Below are 24076 nucleotides of genomic sequence, written 5' to 3' on the forward strand. Positions count from 1 at the left end.
TGTGAAGATATCATGTAGATACAGGGTCTACTTCTAAAACTGCTATAGACAATGGCAATGACTGAGGAACTTTGAGGCAGAGAATGATGTGGTCTGATTTGCCTTTAAGAAAGAACAGGCCGGTAGAGGCATAGAGCATGAATTGGTGGTATCTGTAACTAGAGGCAGAGTAATTGCAATGGTCCAGATGAGAGATGAAGAGGTTTGGTGTAGAGCCCTGTAGCAGGAATGGGTTTGAGATGCAGAATTCCTTTTTCTTTTCAGCTTAGGAAGTTTGTATTACCCTGTGCTTAACTCACTGGCTCTTTCCTCGTCGCTGGCGAGTAAATTAATGAGCCCATCAAAGACATTCTTTATTTCTTTTACAGTGATTTTTATTTCCAGTATTTCCTTTTGATTATTTCTTAGTGTTTCCATATCTCTGCTTACCTTGCCCATCTGTTCTTGCCTGTTGTCCACTTTTTCTATTAAGAGACTTTAGCATGTTAATCGTAGTTATTTTTAATCCTGCTCTGAAAAGCTCCAAATCTTTACCATATCTGTGTCTGACTCAAATGTTTTATTTGTCTCTTTGGATTGCGTTTTTTTCCTTTTAGCATTTCTTGTAATTTTTTATTGAAAGCTGGATATGATGTATTGGGCAACGTGAACTGAGGTAAATATGCCTTTGGTGTGAGATTTTGTTTATCTAGTTAGGAATTATCTGTGTTTATGTTTGCTGTAGATGTGGTGTCAGAGGCTGAATTTCCTTTGGTGTCCTTATTTTTGTCTGTTTTGTTGTCTTTGTTTTTCCTTAGAGACTCGTCCAAAAATAGGGTCTGGAGGCTTGTAGTTTTTTACCTGTGATCTTGTGCTCTTCTGCTATTATACAGGAGCCCTGTTTATATGATGGTAAAATATAGGGAGAAGGGAAGTGTCCTATAGTCCTGTGATTAGGTCTTATTTTTTTATTTTTTTAATGAGCCCATGTCCTTGTACTGTGACCTTCACATGTCCTTCTCAGTTCTCTTCTCCTCTTTTAGATGAGACAAGAGGGCTAAACATGGCTATGATCTGGTATTTCCCTTCCTTCCCTGAGATTGGTTAGGCTCTGGTGAAATCCAGGTAGTTTAGGCTCTGGTAAAATAGTTTCCCTTGAGGGCAGGCCACTGTTAAAGAGAATGGAATGCTCTGAGCTTAGTCCAAAATGCTTACTTTTTCTCTCCCCCTCTTTGAAGCAAGAGAGGATTTTTCTCTGATCTTCATCTTGAAAACAGGGCAGAGCTCCTAGAGGTATAACTCATGAAAGTGTGGAGACTCCCTGAAGTCTGAGCCCCCAGGAGTTTTTCCCTCTTAAGGCACCTCTAGTCTCTTGCAATGTCAGTTACCTTTTGAGTGTTCCCAGCAGGCTCCAGCATTGGCTTCTGCTCCTAGTAAGCCGTTTCTCTAGTTTTGAGGGTGACAGTTTACCCTGTGACCTCAATTCTCCGATGGAACTAAGAAGAGGTGTTGATTTCTAGTTTCTTCAGCCTTTTTTCTTGCTGTGAGTGTGGGAGTGACAACTTCCAAGCTTTTTACATGTTAGACAGGGAACCAGAAATCCCCTCCTTGGTTTTTTAGTAAGAAAAAACAAAATGAAACAAAACATAGCCCACAATTTTGTTTCATTGCTGGATATTCCTGTACTCAGTTGTTCTTTTCCTACAAATTTCCTTCTGGGATCTACTTTCTTCAGGGGTTAAGCTTGGCTAACTGTACTCAGAACATTAATATTTAAATGTTTCATGGCACTGACTATGGGTCGCCACAATAGACCCTTCCAGTTACTCTCAAATCTCTGGCTCAGAGGATTGCTCTTCATTTCATAAAGACTCTGTTGCCATTAACCTCCATCAGCAAATTCTGTTGACTCTACCTACAAAATCCACAGCCCCATCTCTTTTCCTACCCCTACCTCCTTTATAATAATCCAATTCATTAAATATCTCTCTTGTAATATTGTATTAGTCTCCTGATTGGTTCTTCCTGCTTTCACCCTTGTTCCTCTTGTCTGTTCTCAACACGGTGGCCAGAATATTAGGAAACCAGAACAATCCTTTGAAACATTTTTCTCTTCATGTCACTTGTCTGCTCAAAATTTTCCAATGGCTCTCATCTCACTCAGTGCAATCCAGAGTCATTGTCATGGCCCCAAAGGCTGTATGATAGTCTGCCTGTGTCTCTTTATGTCCATCTGTTCCTTGCTCACTCCAGCCTCAGAGACCTCCTTTGTATTAGTCTCCTTGAGCTGCCGTAACAAAATATCACAGACTGCCTGGCTTAAACAATAGAAATTTAATTTTCTCAGGGTTCTGGAGGCTGGAAGTGTGAGATCACGATGCCAGCAGGGATGGTTTCTTCTCTGGCCTCTCTCCCTGGCTTGCAGACAGCTGCCTTCTTGCTGTGTCTTCACATGGTCATCCTGCTATACTGTACCTTACATTGCTGGTGTCTTATCCTCTTCTTACAAGGGCACCAGTGGTATTGAATTAGAGCTGCTCCCTAATTGCCTCATTTTAACTTAGTTGCCCCTTTAAAGGCTTTTATCTCCCAATACAGTCATGCTCTAAGGTACTGAGGGCTAGAACTTCAACAAATGAATTCTGGGGGGACACAGTTCAGTCCATAGCATCCTGTTGACCTTGAACATACCAGATGTACTCCAGCCTCTGGGCATTGTACTAGTTGCTTCCTCTCCTGGGAATCTGCTCCCCAGTTAGCCCTCTAGCTTCCTTCCTCATTTCCTCTAGACTTGGGGCGGCCTTTGCTCACCACCAAATATTAAGTAGTAATATCATCTTTTTTGCTCCCTGTCCACCCATCCCCCCTTTGTTTTTCTCTAAATGTAATTCTTGTTTATATACTCTAAATTTACCTTTGTGTTTATCTCCTGCTCCATGAGGGGAGATACTATGTGTTTGTCTCCGCTCTACCCCAGTGCCTAGAGTAGTGGCAGTCACACAGAAAGCACTCAGCACATATCTGTTAAATGAGTGCCTAAATCACTTGTGTACTGGTGTTCTGCCTTCTGGCTGGGATTGCCAGTTACTCCAAGGTAGGAAGCCATGGAAATAGGTTTCCATCTGGAACATGCTATAACCTTCCTGGTTGTAGCTATCCTCTGGCCTTTGTCCATCCTGGAATGGAAACGAAATTAGCGGTTATACTGGTGTGCCTCAAAAAGCCCTTGCTCCAGATATGCTGATGTTTATACTTGGGTGCATCACTGCTGACTTTTGTTTTTAAGCTGTATTCATTATGACCAGAGTCCAGCTAGTATTAGCAACTTGCCTACCAAATCAGAAGGCATTTTGTATTAGTATAATAAAATTTAGATGGTAATGTTCCCAAATGCCCCATTGTATTTGATGAAAATAAATTTTTCCCTTAGGAACCATGCAATACACATGGTATACCCAAGAGTGTTTGACATGTCAGGTAATTTTATTTTTACATGGACCTTAATTTTATCAACTTTTCCCCTGCATTGGTAAAACCCAAGACTCCAAAATATAGTGTAAAATCATAAATAATAGACCATATTTTCTTGTATTTTATAAAGCAATTAAAACACTATAGTAATAGATATAACAGCCCTAAAACTTCTCACAGACTGGTTTAGTAAATGTTATTCTGTATAAGGGTGCTTATACTTTATATGTAGAGGCTTTTAGAATACAAGGCTCCAATGTAGATCATTCATACCTGCCTATAAATTTGCCGTTACCAAGATGAGGGAAGCTAGCTTGGCTGACTTTTTAGTTCTTGAATGGTGATGCTCCTGTACCACAGGATCTTTGTACTTGCTGTTCCCGCTGACTCAGCCCCTCTTTTCTCCACCCTTCCCCCTTAACTTAACTTCCATTTAGTCTTTAGGACTTCATCCTTAAGGCTCCTCTTTTACTGATTATTTTTCCTTGCTATTTCTTTTACAACACTTATTCAGTTTGAAATTGTATAATCATATGTTTTATTATTTGATCATTATCTTTTTTGTCCTTTGCCCTCACTCCCTAGCCTTGGACCATTTAAATTATTTGTTAAGTGAATAATGAAAGATTTGGTATGTTGAATCCCTGACCAGCGTCATTCCCCTTTTTTCCCCTCAGAAGTCTTTCATGGCCAGGGCGCCTGGGAGGCTCAGTCGGTTGAGTGTCTGACTTCAGCTCAGGTCATGATCTCACAGTTCGTGGGTTCGAGCCCCTTGTCGGGCGGGCTCTGTACTGACAGCTGAGCCTCGAGCCTGCCTTGGATTCTGTCTCTCCCTCTTTCTCTGCCCCTTCCCTGCTCACGCTCAGTCTCTCTGTCTCTCTCTCTCTCTTTCTCAAAAATAAATAAACATTAAAAAAATTTAAAAAAAAAGAGAAATCTTTCATGGCTATAGTGATATGTGTCAGAGGACCAAAACTGAAAGCAGACTTGGAAGAAATCTGTCTTTCAGTGAGCTGGTGGGATCATCTAAATGGCATAGTTTGTTAGGACTGATGAGCTGCATGGTGTTAAGCCTCACATAAAGTGTTACTTATGAAAGCCATAAGATGTGTATGCTACGTGAATAGACAGGAGTTCTGTGTGAGAATATGACTAAGAAGACCAAAATTTAGTTAACTGTTTTGGCTGTGGGGTCAGTTCTGCTGAAAACTTGGTAGTTTGGGGCTACACTCTGTATATGGTGGGAACAAATAAAAGGTAAATATTGAGTAATGAATATGTGCCAAGGGCTGTTATGAATATTTTATATGTATTACCTCATTCAATTCTTCCAACTCTGTAGTTTGTCCCATTTTGCAGATGAGGACTCTGAGGCTCAGAGATGTGAAGTCACTTGTTCATTGTTATAAATAGTAAAATGCAGACTGGGAAGTTGGACCAGACAGTTCTGGGGTAATAACTTTTTAGTACTCTACATTTAATTCAGTGGTATGCTAGTAAATAAGCTTAAAAAGAAGACAAAACAAAACAGATTTGCCAATGTCTATGGTGTAAATATTTCCACTGTAACTGATTTCCAGCTACTGATAGTTTCTGGCTTGCAATTTTTTAAAGTTAAACAATTGCTGATTAGCTTGTTTTAGCACACCATGCATTCAATCCCTCTGATGCTTTCACCTTCACATCTATTATCTCCATTTGCTTTTCTCACAATATGATGAACTATGTGGAGTCAGTGGGGTTAACCTAAGTGTCCTCATCTTTTCAATGGGTGGATAGCATGTCAAGTTCCCAGTGTCAATAAGTGATGGAGTCGATTGAGGGGCACTCTCTCTCTTACTGACTCACTTTTGGCTCTACACATGAACAACCTCTTCTGTTATTAGCATCATCCTTCAGAATAGGACATTTGTTACAAACCAGTGAACATGCACTGACACATCATAATTACTCAAAATCCATAGCTTACATTAAAGTTCACTCTTGGTGTTGTGCATTCTATGGGCTTGGACAAATACATAGTGACCTGTATCTACCTTTATGGTATTATATATTTTCACTGCCCTAAAAATTCCCTGTGCTCTGCCTGTTCATCCCTCACCACCATACACAACCCCTGGCAGCCACAGATCTCTTTGCTGTCTCCATAGTTTTCCTTTCCTAGAAGGTCATGTAATTGGAATTGTACAGAATGTAGCCTTTTCAGATTGGCTTCTTTCACTTAGTAAAATGCATTTAAGTTTCTCCCATGTCTTTTCGTAGCTTGGTAGCTCATGTCTATTTAGTGCTGAATAACATTGCATCATGTGGACTTACTGGTTTATTTACCCATTCACCTACTGAAGGACTTCTTGGCTGCTTCCAAGTTTGGGCAATTATGAATAAAGCTGCAATAAACATCATAGTGCAGGTTTTTGTGTGCACGTAAGTTCTCAGCTCCTTTGGGTAAATACTAAGGAGTCCTACTGCTGGATCGTATGGTGGTAGTATGTTTCCATACTATTAAAGAGTCTTCCGAAGTGATCACACCATTTTGCATTCCCATCAGCAAAGACTGAGAGTTCCCGTTGCTCTACATCCTCACCAGCATTTGGTTGTCATTTGCGGATTTTGCTGGTGAAATGACTTTAAAAGGGAACTCTCTTCCATTTAAATGGAGTGTTAAATGACACAAGCTTCTTGGATGATGGGTTGTCAGTATATTTTAAATGGCAAAAATACTGAGATCTTTTGACTTAACACGTCCATTTCTAGAAATTTACATAAAGGAAATGATTTTGTAAATAAATATAAAAAATGCTTCACAGGGATGTTGATCATTAGGCTTGGGTAAGTGCAGAGGACAGGATGTTGGGGTAGAGGGAGGGGTCAGGACCCAAGAATGCGAGTGAAGGGGCAGAGCTCAGCACCTGTGAAAATGGAAATACTATAGCAAGACAGCTGTTTCTCTTTGCCCTGGCAGCCTTATGTACCTTAGGATTTGTATCTTTTTTTTTAAATAAGGAAAATATTCTGAAATGAAGGAAAAAGTAAAGTCTTTTTTGGATAAAACAACTGTGAGATAATTGATCTTTCTGATATTTAAATACTTATGCTATGTATTATGTTGGCTGCTTGGGCACAAGAATAGCCATCCTCTCTGTGGTATCCAGTGTGTGCCTTGTACGGCATAAGAGGGGCTTGGTCCCTTCCAGAGGGCAATGTTGGGCTGGTCAAGGTTTCTTCCTGGGAAAACTACAAGCATTGCTTTGGCTTGCCTTACTGTCTTCCCCTCTCTATCCCTATCTTCAGCGATCTTTGTCTATTATAGAGTAATTAAGAGAAATCTCATTAATCTCAGTATAAAGGAATATTTTTGAGTGTCTTATTTTCCATTTCTCATGTCTTACCTGAAAACACCATAAAATCAACAGAGAGGCCAGGCATCAGGTAGGGAAAATGGGGCTCATATTGAGGGCCTGTTTCCAGCTAGAACAGGGGACTTGCAATCAGAACCAGTACCCAAAATGCACAGAGGAAAAGGAGGGCCTGCCAGGAGCATCAGCACCTAGGAAACACGAATAGGTTTTGCTTTCAGTATTTCAACATGGGATGCCAGCCCAGCATGGGAGGGTTGCCCCTCCTCTGCCCCAGAGCACCCCTGCAGGATTCCCTGGTGATGGGAGAGTAAGGAGTGGAGCCAGCACACCCTTGCAGGGTATCTGCAGGGAACGTCTTTTGCTGTGGAAGCTGGCTCCCTGTCATCTCATACATTTTTTCCTGCTGGTTCTCACTCACAGTATTTACAGGAAAGCATTTATAGCAAATACTTGCCAAGTGTTTTCCATAAACACAACTAAGGACATTTTTCACACATTCCAACAGCTCTGTAAATGTTTGTTTTCACAGCGCACAACAAAGGTGAGTATAGTTTCCCTAAACCGGCCTTGGAAAATGTGAGCTTCGGCCCAGTGAGGATTTGCATCTGTGTTGGTCCTTCACTGTGGCCGCACCTCCCTGGGGACACATCAGGCACTTTCAGTAGGCTCAGAGTTTCTAAATGAGTTGCCCTCCACCACTTGGATTCCATGTGTGGTGAAGTGCTCCAGCCGTGGAGTAGCTTCTGGGTCCTGAGCACCCTCACGAGGAAGGAAAGGGTGAGGTTAGAGGCTGCTGGGAGCATCACAGAGGTCACTGCCACTGATGAAGTCCACAGGGAAATATGGATGGAAGAGATAAGTTGATTGTGTCTCAGTGAAGATGCATGTGAATGTACAGAAAAAAATGACGACATTTTTCGTGTTAAAACCAAGCAAGTTGATGCTCGCGGGAAGGACAGAGATGCCTACTGGACCCTTGGTGGGCATTGCCAGCCCAACTAGAGGCCAAAGCTTTATCGTGTAGTGTCCATTCACTTGCTTAGTAGCTGTCTCATTAATAGGCTCCTAGTTCATGTGTGACTTTGCTACACTGTTAGGGATTCACAGGTGATTGAGATGTGGTTCTACCTGCTAGGGAAAATAAGACACATATACTTTGCCACAATTTGGGGCAAGAAAGAATTGCTGTAAGAAAGATATAGTAGATAAAGGGCTGTGGGGTTTTAGAGGAAGGAGTTGCATAAGGTTTTATGACGAAAGTGACACCGAGTTGGGTCCAAAGGAGAAGGGAAATTTAGACAAATGCTGAAGGGAAAAGGGGGGGTAGGGTGGAATGGTATCAGGGGAAGCAATTTCTAAAGAAGGAAATCACATCTGGACCCACCTCTGCAGGAGAGCTACCCACATCTGCGCCCACCTCTGAAGGGCAGCTGCCCCCACAGAAGTTATCTATCTTTTAACAGAAGTAGCCAAGATTTTGGGATGCTTATATAGAATGAGATATAATGAGATGAATTCCATTTAAAAAGCTAGATATAATAAAAGAAAGATTTCTTTTTCACATGCCCTTAATCAAGTAAAGCAACGTATGGACTAATTTCTTAATTGAGTTTCAAGAAATAATTTTCCCATTGTAGCTATTTTAATATGCGTATAATCAGAAAATCAACATTTTCTGTTCGACAATGTTTCTAAAAAGTCCGATTAATTGTCCAGAAGAAGGTGATGGGAAATAAATAGTTCTCTCTCCTCACCTTTCCATCCCTGCAAGTCCTTTCTCTCAAACCAGAGTGAATTTATAAATCTATGAGCTAAGTGAGAAAATGATGTGTGATCTGATTTACAGGGATTCATTTTATGACTAGCTCTCCTGGAATGTGTTTGTTTAGTAAAGCGAGTTATGTCCAAATATGTTTCAGACAATGTATGTGGAGCATAACTTAGCTTTAAGACCGCAATAGCTGTTAAGGCAGTAGTGACAATTCCTCAGTAAGAAATCAGGCTTGAGAAATGTCAAGCCTAATTTTTCATCCCACGGTGACTGTCAGACAATGCCAGCATCTCGGTGTCTTTGCATTCCATTGAAGGAGATGGAAGGCATTTGTATGCAGTAATGTAATGTTGAATGAGTCAAAATTCTGCCCTGTGATCTTGTGATTTATTGCTAATACTGCCCAAGATGCACAGGGGCTTCTCTGCCTTCATTCAGCATCCATTTCCCAGTTGCAATTAATCTTTATTACATTCCATACCTCCCCTCTGGTCTGGAATGTTAAAAAGATTGCTCAGGAGAGAGCCTGGAATCAGCTTCTTCTCCTTCAAGGCTCTCCCCCTCTGTGAAGTTGACTCTGCTTGCCCATTGCATCTCATGTGCACCTTTGTTCCAGGAAGTAATACTTTCTTGTAAGAAATGCAAACAGTATAGAAGTAGATAAAAGAGGTACATAGCAAGTGAAAGCCTATCCACCCTACAAATCCCATCCCCTTGCATCTTCCAAAGAGAATGCAAGCCCTTAAAGATGGTGTTTTGTTTATATATGTATTTTTAGCATCTAACAAGTTACTTAGCAATAATAAATGCTGGAAGAAATACTTTTTGAAAGAATGAATGAGTGAATGAATGAATGAATGAATGAACGAACGAACCAAAGGGTGTGGAAGAGAGTGGAGGAGAATTTATATGTATGACAGACCTGGGAAGTATAGTACTTTGCTTTCCAAAATGTGGGCCTCGGACTGGCAGCATCAGCATCCTCTGATGAAATGCAGGATCTCAGGCTGAACTCAGTCTATTGAATCTGATTCTATATTTAAAAAAATTTTAATGTTTATTCATTTTTGAGAGACGGGGGAGAGAGCACGAGCAGGGGAGGGGCAGAGAGAGAGGGAGACACAGAATCCGAAGCAGGCTCGAACCCACAAACCGAGAAACATGACCTGAGCCGAAGTTGGGTGCTTAACCGACTGAGCCAACCAGATTCTATATTTTAATAAGATCTTCAGGTGATCCACGAGTGCTTTAAAGTTTGAGAAGACCTACAGTAGTATGTGTCTGAAAATAATGCTGACGAGAGCTTTCACGAATAAATGCAAGGAAGTGCATGTGATTTGCATGTAAGCAGTGTGCAGTGGATCCCCTTCCCATCAGTGGATCCTGAGGGCTTTGTATGTACTTCATGCTTTACTCCCCTCACAGATCCCATGTGGCTGTCATTGAGCGTCCTCTAGAACTATCATCCTGGGCTATTTCTGAACCTCTAGTGCCTCCAACTGGTCAGTCCTAAACCCCAGCAGGGAAATAGAAATATTTTTTGCCACCCAAGAAACAGTTCAGACCACAGCACAGCAGTCACGAGGCTTGCCTGAAGATGCCCGGCACGTCACATTTAACTACTACACAGCAGACACATTACTCAAGTGCCAAGGCATGGTTTCCTCATCCATAACAAGTAGTCCTGCTTCAGGGCTTGTGGGGACCAAATGAGGTAAATACTTGACAGTTTGCACAAGATAATCAGTCCATCTGTATTCACTTTTTAAAAAAAAAAATTGAGGTGAAATGTCACATAACATAAAATAAAGCATTTCAAAGTGAACTATTTGGTGACATTTAGTACATTCACATGTTATGCAAACACTACCTCTATGTAGTTGCAAGACATTAATTATAATCATCCCAAAAGGAAACCCTGCATCGATTAAGCTATTGCTCCTCATTTCTCCTCCCCCTAGCCCCAGGCAACTGCCAATCTGCACCCTCTATGGATTTTAACTCATTAATGATAGTTTTCATTAGTCACAGCAAAAAAATAAAATAAAATAAAATAAAATAAAATAAAATAAAATAAAATAAAATAACATAAAATAAAATAACATAAAATAAAATAAAAATGAAAACAATCAGATTTATTTCTCCTTCATCTACTCTCCTTGCTTTTCATGTCTTTAAAAACAGGAGGTTCACTAATGATGGAAAATGAGAATATAGACGTGGCATAACTTTAAATCAGTGGTTCATAAAGTGTGGTCCCAAACTGGCAGCATCCACGCTATCTGGCAAATTGTTAGAAATGTAGATTCTTGTGTCCACCCCAGGACAACTGAATCATAACTCGGAAGCTGGGGCCCAGCAATCTGTGTTTTTAATAAGCTTCCAGATGATTCTAACACAAGCTCAAGTTACAGAACCGCCGCCTTAAGTAAACAAGATGTTACCTCTTCGAGCGCGTCACGATGCCCATCCTTGGGCCCCGGAGCGCATGTCCTGGTCTAAGAGAGGAGGTCTTCTAGCTCAGTTTCTGTGATGCGGGCATCAGCGGGGAAATCACTCCTGCTATCCTCTGGCCCTTGGAAGAGTCAACAGAGCTGATGTCTCGGCTTCCCTCAGTGACATCGGGGTCACCATGCAGGCATACACCCACGTCATCCCTGCTGTTACTTCGTCTTTCCTTCTTTGTGCTGCCCAACCCCACACTGGGAGGGAGGACTTTTCAGCAGATCATAGCTGTGATTGCTTGGTGTGTTTCACACATATATCAAAGTGCAGGCAGTGCTTCTTTTTGGTTGATTAATGTTCAATTCGAGGTCTATTATGAACCTCCAGGCTTTAATTACTACACCATTACCCAGTCAATTCCTTGCCATTTTATATTTATGGCTTTTATTATGCCTCTGTATGTGCAGTTGCCTAATTTTATTCTGGAAGGATTTCACCTCATTAGCTGGGTTTTATACCATTCTTCTCATTTGTCCAGATTGTTATTTATCTCGGTTCCCTGTGTGCACTTTCTACTTTTTTTGCCCACTAATCTGACCTCTTATACATTCCTTTTCTCCTTTTCCTGGGACGCATTGTTCCTTTGCCCTTGGCAACTGCTCTTTAAGTGTTTGCAAATTCTGCTATGGGTGTTCTATGCCCTGGTCACACTCTTATCTCAGTCATTCCAATGCAGCTGTGTGGTGTCATCAGTCTTGTCCAATGGCCTGGAGGTCTGCTCTTTAGCCCTGGACGTGGACGTACCACGGACAGCTTTATTATCAGATTTATTTCTTCTTCCACCTAGCTTCTATATGTGCAATTCAAAGATGTGTGGATGGAGGTTTTTTCTTTTTTTAAGAGTATGCTGCTAAAAATAATTTTGAAATGTTCTCTGAAATGCTTTGTAACACATTCTCCGTCAATCCCTCTAGTGTCTCAGAGGAATCTAAGGTTTGGTTTACTTGCTCATGTATTTTCTTAGGTTCCACTCCAGACCTGCTGAATCAAACTCTGAGGGACTGGCCTTTTGGTCTCTATCTACCAAGCCTGTGGGGATGATTTAGATGCCTCCTCAGGTTTGAGATGCTGAAAGAACCTTAGGGAACCCATCCAAGCCAAGAAATAATATTTGTTCTATCTGAGTCCTTACTTTGACAAAAAACAAAGATTAATAATCTCGATAGCAGTTTTGTTTTGTTTTCTGGTGTGTGTGTGTGTGTGTGTGTGTGTGTGTGTGTGTGTTTCAACAGTTTTGCCCTAGAATGATAAGAATATTTCAGTGAAACAAGTAGTAACACCCTGGAACCAGAGCTCATGTAATTATGTATAGCAATGGTAGATCAGTTGTCTCTATCATTGAGTGTGTGGGAGTTCTCAGGCACTAAGGTATCTTTACCATCACTTTTTTCCATTAATCTTTACAACCTTTGTGGAGAGGTATTCTTCCAAGGTTAAGGAATGTGCATAAAGTCACCAGGTCTGTTAGAAGTAGATCCAGGAAAATCATTTCTGTCTGGAGTCGTAATGCTATCTGCTCATCTGTTACCATGGTAAGGACTTTCTTGATCAAAACTCTGTTACTATTTCACCCTCTCCTTTTTAAGTAGGAACAGGGGTAATGTGTTTCGAGAGGAATCAGTAATTAGGAACGTGTGTTCTGGTGTCAGGCCACCTAAGTTCCTGAGCAACGTCTGTTTGTTTCTGTGCTGTGTGACCTCGGGAAAATTACACACCATCTTCTTGCTTCAGTTTCTCCATCTTTAAAGTGGGATAGTTCAGTATTTCTGTCATGTGGTGGTATATGTATCTTAAATGAGACAGTCAATGTAAGTGCTTAGAACAAGGCCTAGGAAATAAATGCTCTCGATAAATATTAGCTCCTGTTTATCTTTCTCTGTTCTCTTGTCTTGCACCTTTAAAGTTATCTCTTTAAGATCCATTCTCTCTGTGGCCTCACTTCCCTTATCTGTAAAATGGGGGCAGTGGATCAGGTAGACGAGCAGCTGGGATTCAGATTTGCTCGGGTTTGTTTTCCTCTTTGGCATACTTTCGGTAATGTTCCTTACTCTCTGCCCATTTGAAATCATCTTATTAGGGTTTGGCATATTTGTTGGGTTTTATGGACTTGCTCAAAATTCATGATCACAATTAAGTTCTTGGGTAGCCCCCTTGAGGCAGCTCAATGTACTTTCAAGTGCTTCTCTCTGGGTTTATGGGACCAATCGCCATTAGCACCTGGTACCATTAGCACCAAGGGGGAACACAGGAAAAGTGTTCCCTTGTGGCCGTCAAGTCGCCATGAGAGAACCTCAAACTGGGCTTACACTTTTATTTTATTTTATTTTATTTTCATTTTCAAAAAACTTTTCTCGAATGTTTATTTTTGAGAGAGATAGAGTACAAGCAGGGAAGGGGCAGAGAGAGAGAGGGAGACACAGAACTGGAAGCAGTCTCCAGGCTCAGCCATCAGCACAGAGCCTGACACGGGGCTCGAACTCATGATCTGTGAGATCATAACCTGAGCCAAAGTTAGATGCTCAATGGACTGAGCCACCCAGGTGCCCCAAGCTGGACTTATACTTTAACCTCAGAAGAGGTCTGGATCTTGGTGATGTGATCTAAGCGCTAACTCTTCATTCATGATCCTGTTACTAATGTGAATTATTTCTGTGCTGCAGAGGGAACCTCATGGATACAAATAAGGTTTTTTGTTTTATTCATTGGTTTAATATGAGAGAAGATTGGAATTTCTTGTGGTGGGTCAGGAGATAAGTTTTAACAGAGCCTACAAGGTTGACAAGACTCTGGAGACAAGTGTCCTGTGGTGGCCGTGACAGTTTAATATTGGGACTGCATTGCCCAAAGTGTCAGGCCATGACTTATTCTTCAGGGTCCTTGCTCATTCCTGCCCTTGTATCACCCCGTATCCCTGTGGGAGACTCCTGCTGAAATAGGAGCACATGGGGCTTCCTGCCGGCATCTTGGGTGTAAGCAGGTGAGGACGCTTTTGTATAAGGTTCTCGTGCTAAAAGGATGTGAGCGCCTCTGGCTTACTTTCAGATGTCCCCCACAGAGCCAGCCTCACTGAAGTCATGATTTTGGTTTAGTTGCTGGTAAAGGCATTGTGTGAAAGGGGTCACACAGGAATAGGAAGAGGGGGGACAGTGAAGAGATAATAAACAACAACTGGGTCAAGTCTGTTTTAGGCACTTTGCCTTTGTCTTGTGATTTAATTTGCACAGAAGTCCTGGGAAGTGAGTTTTTTATAACTTCTGTATGTTTCAGAAAGAGGTGGAATGCCTTGTGCAAGTTAAACTAGTTTTGCCAATGCTTCCCGTAGCTTTGTGTCAGAATTGGGACAAGACAGACAATCCCTCCTCTTTGGAGAGAACACATTACAAGTTCACACCCTGTCCTTGGCGGCCTGTGAAGAGGCCACTGTGCCGTGTCTGACTCCCAGAGCCAAAGCAGCATATGAAAGAAGACTTCATAGATGAGAGGTGGTGGAAGAAGCCGTCAAGGCTCTCACTGCAGGGCTGGAGTGGGAAGACTGAATGGATTGGCCTTGCCCTAGAAGTAGAGAGCTCAGCAGAAAGTAGAGGAAAATGTGTCCAGGACAAGCAGATGAATAAGTCAGCAATGTGATTGATATCGAGGCTAAGAGGGCCAGGGTGGCCCCAGGAGCAAGAAGGAGTGGGTGTTAGAGTGTGGCTGGCCTTGTATTCAGAGCTTAAATGCCCAAGCCAAAAAGGTTCATGATCTGAACCACTGGAGAAGAAGAAATGCAGAACACTCAGAGGACTATTCAGAATTTAGGGAGGGAAAGCCTGGAGGCTATTCCATGCAGCCTCAGTCACTCACTTTGAGCAATTGTTACTGATCTTCACAGGATAAATGAGATAAGAGAGAACCTTATACTTTTGTCTAGAAGGAGCTGGGATTTATAGACCCACTTCAGTGAGATACAAGAAATTGATCAAAGTTACTTCACCACTTTAGTCATGAAATCCATTGAGGTTTATGGTAATATGTATGTGACGACCATTTTCACAGGAAGAGATTTGGAAATCGAAGACTTAAAAATGGAGTTCTATGACTGACTTGGGCCAGCTCCATGCTTTAAGCAAGCCAACTCTTCGCCTTGTTGCCAGTACTTTTTTAAGAGTCTAATTGTAATACCTGCCTTATCAGTCTTACAGACTTGTTGGGGGATCAGTTGATAGAAGTTATGTATATATACCCTGAAAACCTGAAAATATTTAAAAAACATTTTATACTTAATATGGCACAAGTATCCACTGTTTTATTTTACGAGACATGCAGACAGTTAAAACTTCTTTTGGGGTATGATGTATTCTACGATGAGTGATAATAACAGGTTTTTGTGCTCCATCTATCATGGCTTCTGTTCCAGTATGTTTGCTCTTAAAACTAGAGTGAGGAAAACATAAACATGGAAAATAGACCTTGATATTTCCAAATGGAACTTTTCAAAATGATGTCTTAGGTGAGCATGGTTAATACCAGAATGCTGAACATAGGTAGAACAGCAAAGTAAATGTTTTTATTTTAATTTATTTTATTTTTTAATTTTTTTAATGTTTATTTATTTTTGAGAGAGAGAGAGAAAGAGAGGGCACAAGCAGGGGAGGGGCAGACTGAAGCAGGCTCCAGGCTCTGAGCTGTCAACACAGAGCCCGATGCAGGGCTCAAACTCCTAAACTGCAAAATCATGACCTGAGCCAAAGTTGGATGCTTAACCAACTGAGCCACCCAGGCGCCCCAAATGTTTTTTTTTTTTTAAGTTACTGTCTAGTTTAAGAATTATCTTTCACTATAGTAATATATTATTAGTAACATTCATGATCATAGACTTCTCTGAATATTTCCGTCGGAATATTGACCCTAAAAAGCACACAGGTAACTTTAAAAATTACTCTGCCTTGTCTAAAGAAACCACTCCAGAAGTAGGTTTATTTTTCTTTAGGTGGGTAAATATGATAAGATGGATGGTACATTAAAGAATAAAGAGAAGGGCTTCTCAAAGCTGATTTACATATTGATTACTTAAATTACTCCTTAATTTAGTGCCTGCTAATAAACAGTGCCTTGGAAATGTTTCCGGAACATTTATTGGCTGCAGTAATTCTATCTCCGGTGTATGCAGATCACATCCTCATTAAATATTGATGTGCTCATGAAATGTTAATAGAATGTTAATGTGAAATGCAGGGGGATCTCCTCAGTGGGAGCTGGGACTGGCTGAAAACTACCTGTCTTCTGTCTTTTCTTTATGTTCTGTCTTCTTCTTGCTCTGTTGTTTCCATTAATTCCCCCATCATCAGGAGGTTTGGATTTGCTCCTTAATATATGTATAGCCGTCCCAGATACAACATTTTTAAAAGAGAAAGATTTACTGATTGATGGGAATTTAGTTGTTCTCCCCTCCTGCTTCCCTGAATTGGAATTCTTGGTTAGAACTAGAATGAATTCCTCTAAAAGGAGAAGGGTGATTCAGGATTAAACTAATGAGTCTTTGTGCTCAGCAGATTGTGGAGAAGAGATTGTGAAGAGGGAATGAGGCTTTCAAAGACTCGAGCACCGGTCCTTCCTTGCTTGACTGCAGAAGGGATTTAGTTGGAGTTTACGTTCAGCTTTCTCAGAGAAAAAACAATCAACTACATAACATGTGTTTCCCTAAAGACACTGCAAGGAAGAATTTTTGTCATAAATCTCAAGGACAATAAAGGTTATGCTCATGATGATATTCAGTACATAATTATTTATGTGAGCATATGTTCCAAATGGTTGAAAAGCCTCAGTAAACAGTACGGTTCATCAACTTCTTGGACAATCGTGAGGGGGGTAAAGCGATAATGGCGAAGGCTGTGAGAACTGCTTGTGGCACAACAAATGCAGGAGGAGATTGAAGACACAGACTATGTTGTGACTATGGTTGGGTTTTAAGGCAGTCCTGGCAGGAATCTCCCCAAACAGTTGATTTGTTAGTGGGGTACTGTTAGTGCATATAATAAGATGCGTATATATGTGTGTTTTGGTGTCTGTGCAGAAAATAATCGGAGCACATTCTTGTTAAAATCCTACTCCTTTGGTTCTAAGCAATGCACCTGATATTGAACTCCCTCACATCACTTTGCTGTTTGGAACCCTGTCCATATCAATAAGATAGCACTTTCACTTACTTTTCTTTCTTCCCCCTTTTTTTCTCTCCTTTCTTCTTCCATCCTTTCAAATATTCTTTCTTTTATCTCACTTTCCTAAAAGCCTTCCCCTCCTTGTCCTCTTCATTCCTTGTCTGCCTCTCCTTACCTTTCTATGATCACATGCCAGGTGCCCCATGCACACTCAGTCTGAGCTGCCCTAATCTCTGCCAGGGATGCTGCCCAGGCCCCCCCTTTCTTTCTTACTCCCTCTTATCCTTTCTCTGCACTCAGATATTTTCCAATCAAATCAGGCCATGTCACTCGTCTGCCTAAACCTTGTGATTAGCATCTCAGGATCTTGGAGTGACACCCCACGCAGCCCTGGGGCAGAGGTCTTGGCTCACCTCTATGCTCCCCAGGTTTGTTTTCCCCCTTTCCAGCTCCTGGAACCCCAAATGCTTCTTTGGGCAAGCCCAGACCCCTCCACATTATAGGCCAGGCAGTCTGCTGGCCTGGCCCAAACACATCCTACTCATCTACTCAGGGGCACCGTCCTTGATACCTACACCTGGGATATTCTTCCTCCCAGACCTCGACTTGGCAAGCTCTTTCTCATCCCCAATTCCCAGCAGTCACTCAGTTATCTAAACTCTCCTCTGCAGGCCTTCCCCATTGCTCTTTAACACCTCAACCAGTTATTTTTTTTTCCCCATAACACTTGTGATAAACTAATTACCTATTGTTTTTATCTGTCTTCCTCAATTAGAATGAATGTTCAATGAGGTCGGAGCCCTGGTCTATCTTGTTCTCTACTTTGCGGGGCTTCTTCCTAGTCGATAATTACCATTATTGATTGAATGAATAAAACACTATTTCTGCCACTGAAGATTTTGTAGCCTAAGGGGTAAAACAGCATAGGTCGGTGCACAGCGTTGATGTAGACTGGGAGACACCCACCTGCTCAGGATGTCGTGTAGCTCTTGAGGAGGTACCAGGCAACTATATCTGAGATGCTCCAGAGATGGATAAAGTGGTTATTCCTTTTGTTGACACATGAATTTGAAGTTTAGTGACTTTGAAATAGAGTTTTCTTGCTTTGTTTTTACTTTTGTCCAATCCCTGTATACACACTCCCTTAATTATGGTAGGAACATTTCAAAGTATCTTAAGGATAGAGGAGAATTATTAGACCAACCAAAGAGTTTTCAGAGGAAGTTTTGAGCAAATAAACTGTAAGGACAGGGAATCAGCTTTTCTGCAGGAGCAAAGGTTCCCAGGGCTTTCCTATGGCTTTTCCTCTCTGCTTTCCTTTGCATTTGTGTTTGCTTTTCTTCAAAAAAAAATTTTGTAACATTTATTTATTTTTTGAGAGACAGAGTCGGGGAGGGGCAGAGAGAGAGGGAGACACAGACTCCGAAGCAGGCTCCAGGCTCTGAGCTGTCAGCACAGAGTCTGATGCAGGGCTTGAACCCACGAATTGCGAGATCATGACCTGAGCCGAAGTCGGATGCCTAACCGACTGAGCTGCCCAGGTGCCACCCCGCCGCCAAATTTTTTTTATTACAGGTTCGCATTCAGGTAGCTCCTGTGCTCACATACCTTGTGGACTGTCAGCACAGTTGGGCCAGTTTTTTTCCCCTTTTGTATGATAAGTCTCAGGGACAAGCTCTGGTTGGTTCCTTTTGTGTCACATGTCCCTTAGGCATGCTTCAGTCAACTAATATGGGGGGGTGAGATCCTGTAAGAACATGAGAACCTCTGTGGGCAGATATGGGGAATTAAAGGGTGCCTGGGTGGCTCGGTTGGTTAAGTGTTAGACTTTGGCTCAGGTCATGACCTCCTGTCTCATGGGTTTGAGTCCTGTGTCAGGCTCTCTGCTATCAACACAGAGCCCACTTTGGATCCTTTGTTCCCCTCTCTCTGCCCCCCTCCCACTGGTTTCTCTCTATCTCTCTCTCTCTCTCTCTCTCTCTCTCTCAAAATAAATAAATAAACTTAAACATTTTTAAAAAAATAATAAAATGTAGGAGTTGAAGGCCCAGAAGAGCTGCTATTCACCAGGAAAGGAAAGACTGAGGGGAGAGAGCGTGGTCTTATCACTTCAGTAAAAGGTCTTTCTTGTCCTGTTTTGAAAACCTCTCCATCCATAAGCACTTCTGTGTAAGTGGAAACCAGCAAGCAAAATCTGCTCTGACAGGGTGGAAAGTTTTAGGAGATTTGTAAACCATGTGAGTTTTAGGCGCTATATACTGAGTATATGCTTAGCGTACAATTGTGTTTTGGCCCCAACCCTTTGTTTGGCAATCTGGGGTAGATCTGTTTCTGTTACCACAGAGCCAACATTATTTTTCAGTTTTTTTTTTAATGTTTATTTTTTATTTTTGAGAGAGAGATAGACCAAGAGTGCAAACAGGGGAAGGGCAGAGACAGAGGGAGACACAGAATCTGAAGCAGGCTCCAGGCTCTGAGCCTCAGCATAGAGCCCAACGCGGGGCTCAAACTCGCGAACCTGAACTGAAGTTGGGTGCTTACCCAACTGAGCCACCCAGGCGCCCCATCTTAGAACCAACATTTCAACATTTTCTGCAAACTGGCTTCCCTTACTTACCTGTTCCCTTTCCACTTGCAGATTGTGCTTGAGAACAGTAGCCGGGAGGATAAGCATGAATGTCCCTTTGGCCGCAGCAGCATAGAGCTGACCAAGATGCTGTGTGAGATCTTGAAAGTGGGCGAGCTGCGTAAGTAACACTTGTTTCCCACATGGGCATGATGCTTGGCAGGGACCCCACTTCCAGGGTTGTGCCTGGACCTACGCAAAGAATTCCCAAGGTGCTGCTAGCGGTGCATGGGCATCCCTGTGGACCCAGCATTCTTTGGCTCAGGCTTCCAGTGCATGTATTTCTGCATGTCTGTCTTGGAAATACACATTATTGTTATCTACAGGTGGAAAAATTTGCAGGTATGATGGCTGAATTTCAAATGTTATTGAATGAGTATATATTAAAATAGTCCTGCATTTAGTAATCTGTTAAGGAAAAAGATCTATGGATTTCTTTTTTTAAAATTCTGGTTTTTAACCTACCAGTAGATTATTTTCTTTGCTTTCTTTTGAAACAATTTTTCTCTGTAAAGAAAAATTGAACACTTTAATAAAATCCTCTTCTCCCAATATCTCACTTGTTTAGAATACTTTCTCTAAGAGAGAAGGAATTATAGAAGAAAATGGGTAGCTGATCATGACAAATGTGGTCAGAGATATGCTCATTGCTTTTTTTCTTATTTACATTACAAAATTTAGGAGAGGACACCCAGAAAAAGCAGGTATGATAATTTTCCTGCCTTTTGCTCACTGGTGTAATTTGGGTTTAACCTGTTAAGATGAGTCTGATTTAACCTGGCTTGCAGTCATTGTCAACATTTAGCCTCCTTAAAGTGGCTGAGTTCCATTCCCTCCAATATCTCTAGAGCTGACACACATATAAATCTTCCCTTGTAGGCTTAATAACATGGGCGCCAGAGAAGACTGTTTATACCAGAGGAATGTTGGATGTTTGGTATTTGTTGTGAAAGCATAAATATTCAGTTACCTGCTTGAGAGTTTAAAATAATGGTCTGAGATGATTAATGGAAAGGAATCCAATGATTAAATTGGAAAGGAGGTTATGCTTTATTTACATTGTAAAAACCGACTATAGGTACTATTCAGGTAAACTAGAAAATTAAGAGCTTAGGGAGGAAAAACGAGGAATTTAAGTCTGTTCGACCAAGCACAGCAAATATTATCATCCTCCAGTGTGGGTGGATGGGGGAAAGAGGCTGAAATTGACATGAAACTTCCATGAAAGTTCTTTACTTATGAGCCCAAACTAGGTCATCTGTACGTTAGAAGAGTAGTAGCCTGACCGAGAGATTTCTGTGTCACTCTGCTCAGGTTCACTGTTCACCAAGGTTAACATTTCAGTTTACCTGGATCCTTTTTTTGTTTTAAAGTTTATTTACTTATTTTCAGAGGGGGGAGGGGCAGAGAGAAAGGGAGAGACAGTCCCAAGCAGGTTTGTGCTGTCAGCACAGAGCCTGATGTAGGACTAGCGCTCAAGAACCGCAAGATCACGACCTGAGCCGAAACCAAGAGTCGGATGCTTAACCAACTGAGCCACCCAGGCACCCCTATTTACCTGGATCCTTGACCCAAGTTATCCTTCCTACTCTCCATCAGACTAACTTGTTGAGATTTACGTCTGCTGCCTAGCTTACTGTTTATTCAGTTGAAGGATTAAAGTCCTGAGTCAAGCAGATCCTACTGAATTCCTCATCCTGACAGCGGTGACTGTTTCATGTTTATCTCAATTTTATGGGGGGCGCTGCAGGAAGTCACTTGCTAAGAAGCATTGCAAGACCCGCTAAGATTTTCAGAAACTGGACAACAGTCATGCTCTGTCTTGGTGCTTGCTTTGTCTAGGTTATCACCCCACATTGCCCCTTTCCCTATGGCCTGCTTTGGCCAGTTCTCACCTTCATGGCAGTAGAAAGTGTATAGAGCGTATTCTTCTGTGTTTCACTACTATATCCAGCCTCTGCTCTTCTCCTTTGACAACTGACCCATATCTATCGTGCTAAAAGTTGACACAGAACAGAGATACAGAGGAGCAGAGGGAGGGAGGATGCTGGGAGTGAAGGGGAGATGGGTTCTGTCTCTGCCCCTTAGGATTCTCATGGCCTTGGGTAATGTCCTCACAAACTTCACCATGCTCTTACACCTCCACATTTTCCCCAGAAGTAGATTGGTAGTATTTGGGGTGATGATTTGAGTAGTTGTGTTCATTTTGGCCTGGGCACAGAGAGGTACACGGGGAATAGAGCGTATTCAGCCTAGGGAGACCAACTTGGAAAAGATGGCCAAGTTCTAGACTGTGTGTGGGCAAATATGGATCTGATTTGGACTTTCATCCATGTCAGTGTGACTCTATTTGGTGGGCAGCAGCGGGGGACCATGGTGGCAGGAGTCTGAGCAGACGGTTCTGCTCATGTGAGTGTCAGCTCTGTGCTTTGCGGTGGGGGTGGAGCCAGGGGTAGAGACACAGACTAGGGACTGACCTCTGGCTGGTGCAGAGCAGCTCTGCAAGACTTCTGAGGACCTGACATCAAGCCAGGAACTAGGACAGAACTCTATTCCTAGGGACTGAGATAAAGAGTGGGGATGAAGGTAAATACCTTGAGGATCCCTGGGGGTGTTCCAGGTGCTGCTGTTGCACTGTACATTATTCCATATCTCACCTTCTGCTGCAGAGAAGGTTCCAGCCTTCTGCAATGACTCATTTAGTACCTGGTCTGGCCCATCTCTGCAGCGAAGTTGGACTAGGTTACCTAGGGCCTGGTATACCAATGGCAAGCTCCCTTCATCCAAGATGACAGATGCATTTATTCATCTGTTTAATCAAAATCTATTGATTACTTACAATGTGCCAAGGACTGTGATTGAACACTGCAGATACAAAGGTGAGCCACTTATGATCCCTGTCCTCCAGAAGCTTGCGCTTGAGAAATTTTTGGGACTGATATCTTCTATTCTTAGTTATAAATGATTGCATATTTATTTTAAATGCCCATTGTCTATTCTAAAGTAGAATTTTGCCAATGTTCTGATAGTTTGAGGTTTTAGGTTAGCCTATTTATTGCTTGCCCTACAAAGGTCTTTCTGGACATTTTGCAAGGCTTATGGAGGATTCCACATTTCTGAAGTCTACATGCCCAAATGAGATGTTTTCAGCTCATAAAATATTAAAGGATTCCTACATTCTGATTGAGTGCTAGACATCAAATGATGAAACACCCTTTGGTAAGAGGAAAATTGCTTTTTAATGGATTGCCTTTTGCCCATTGCCATAGTAAATAAGTTGCTAATATGGAAAACAAATCTGAGTGCACCCTGATGTTGAGGGAAATATCTGTTTTTCTTCTGGGGAAAATTAGTTTCACATACAAATCCATCTTCCTTTGGTTTCAGTGTGTCTGCTTTTCTCTAAGTTCATGGTTCTTCTCATATTTGTGTTAATAATTGATCTGGAAGATCATGGTTGTACTAAATCTATAAGCAAGTGCAGAGATCAAAGAAGTTCCACTTAAAGATCTAACTGATTGAGAAAAAAGACATATACAAGAGTAGAAAGATTCAATTTTCTACAAACGCTTTGTTTTTTTATTTAACTTACAGTCTTTGACGAAATCCACTTCTGAAATACTGGTTATATTTTGATGTCCAAAGCAAACATACTAATATTCAATTAAATTAGTGATACCAAGTATTTATGCAGTTTTTTTAAGATTGCTTTTTAAAAAGCACTATTTTTCTGCTTCCCAATTATTAACATTGCAAGAGGTGAATGTTTAATAGTGTGGTATAAAAACCAATATCTGATCATTTATATGCTTAAAGCACTTTATCAGGGTTATTTAGTTGAAGCCCCATAACACCCCCAGTAGTTAATCAAGATCAATAGCATCTATGTTTATTAATGAAGAGAAGACATAGACTTACTGCATATTGTCTGGGGTCACTGGGCTCAAATCAGTGCTCAGGAAGCCCAAAGAATAGTACAGAAAGAAGCAGAAAAGTAGAATGGTTGCATTTTGGCATCTGGATGACCCATCTTTGAATCACAGCTCTGCTACTAATTGCACGCCTTGGGCATGTTTCTTCCTCTGTTCTGAGCTTCAGATTCCTTATCTCTAAAATAAAGCAATACCTGCTGCACACAGTTAGTTGTTGGGAGGATTAAATAAAATAATGGGCACTGCTTTAGTTGCAAGATAGATGATTTTTTTGCAAGTGATAGAATCTCAACTTT

The 24076-nt window shown here is 41.6% G+C and overlaps 1 protein-coding gene across 6 annotated transcripts in view; it reads left to right on the top strand.

Annotated features, from left to right (window-relative positions):
* The window catches only part of ELMO1 (engulfment and cell motility 1), a 727703-nt gene that overhangs the window by 462064 nt on the left and 241563 nt on the right, over positions 1–24076 (top strand). For 5 of the 6 annotated variants that reach the window (XM_086692444.1, XM_086692474.1, XM_086692460.1 and 2 more), the window contains one exon: positions 19861–19969. In XM_086692444.1, coding sequence (XP_086548570.1) covers positions 19861–19969 — 109 coding nt within the window. Of the gene's footprint in view, positions 1–19860; positions 19970–24076 lie in introns of those variants that run through there. The other variant, XM_086692478.1, reaches the window with a different exon arrangement.

This window comes from Puma concolor, chromosome A2 (genome assembly GCF_028749965.1).
Source record: "Puma concolor isolate L17-30 chromosome A2, mPumCon1.1.hap2, whole genome shotgun sequence".
Lineage (NCBI taxonomy): Eukaryota > Metazoa > Chordata > Mammalia > Carnivora > Felidae > Puma > Puma concolor.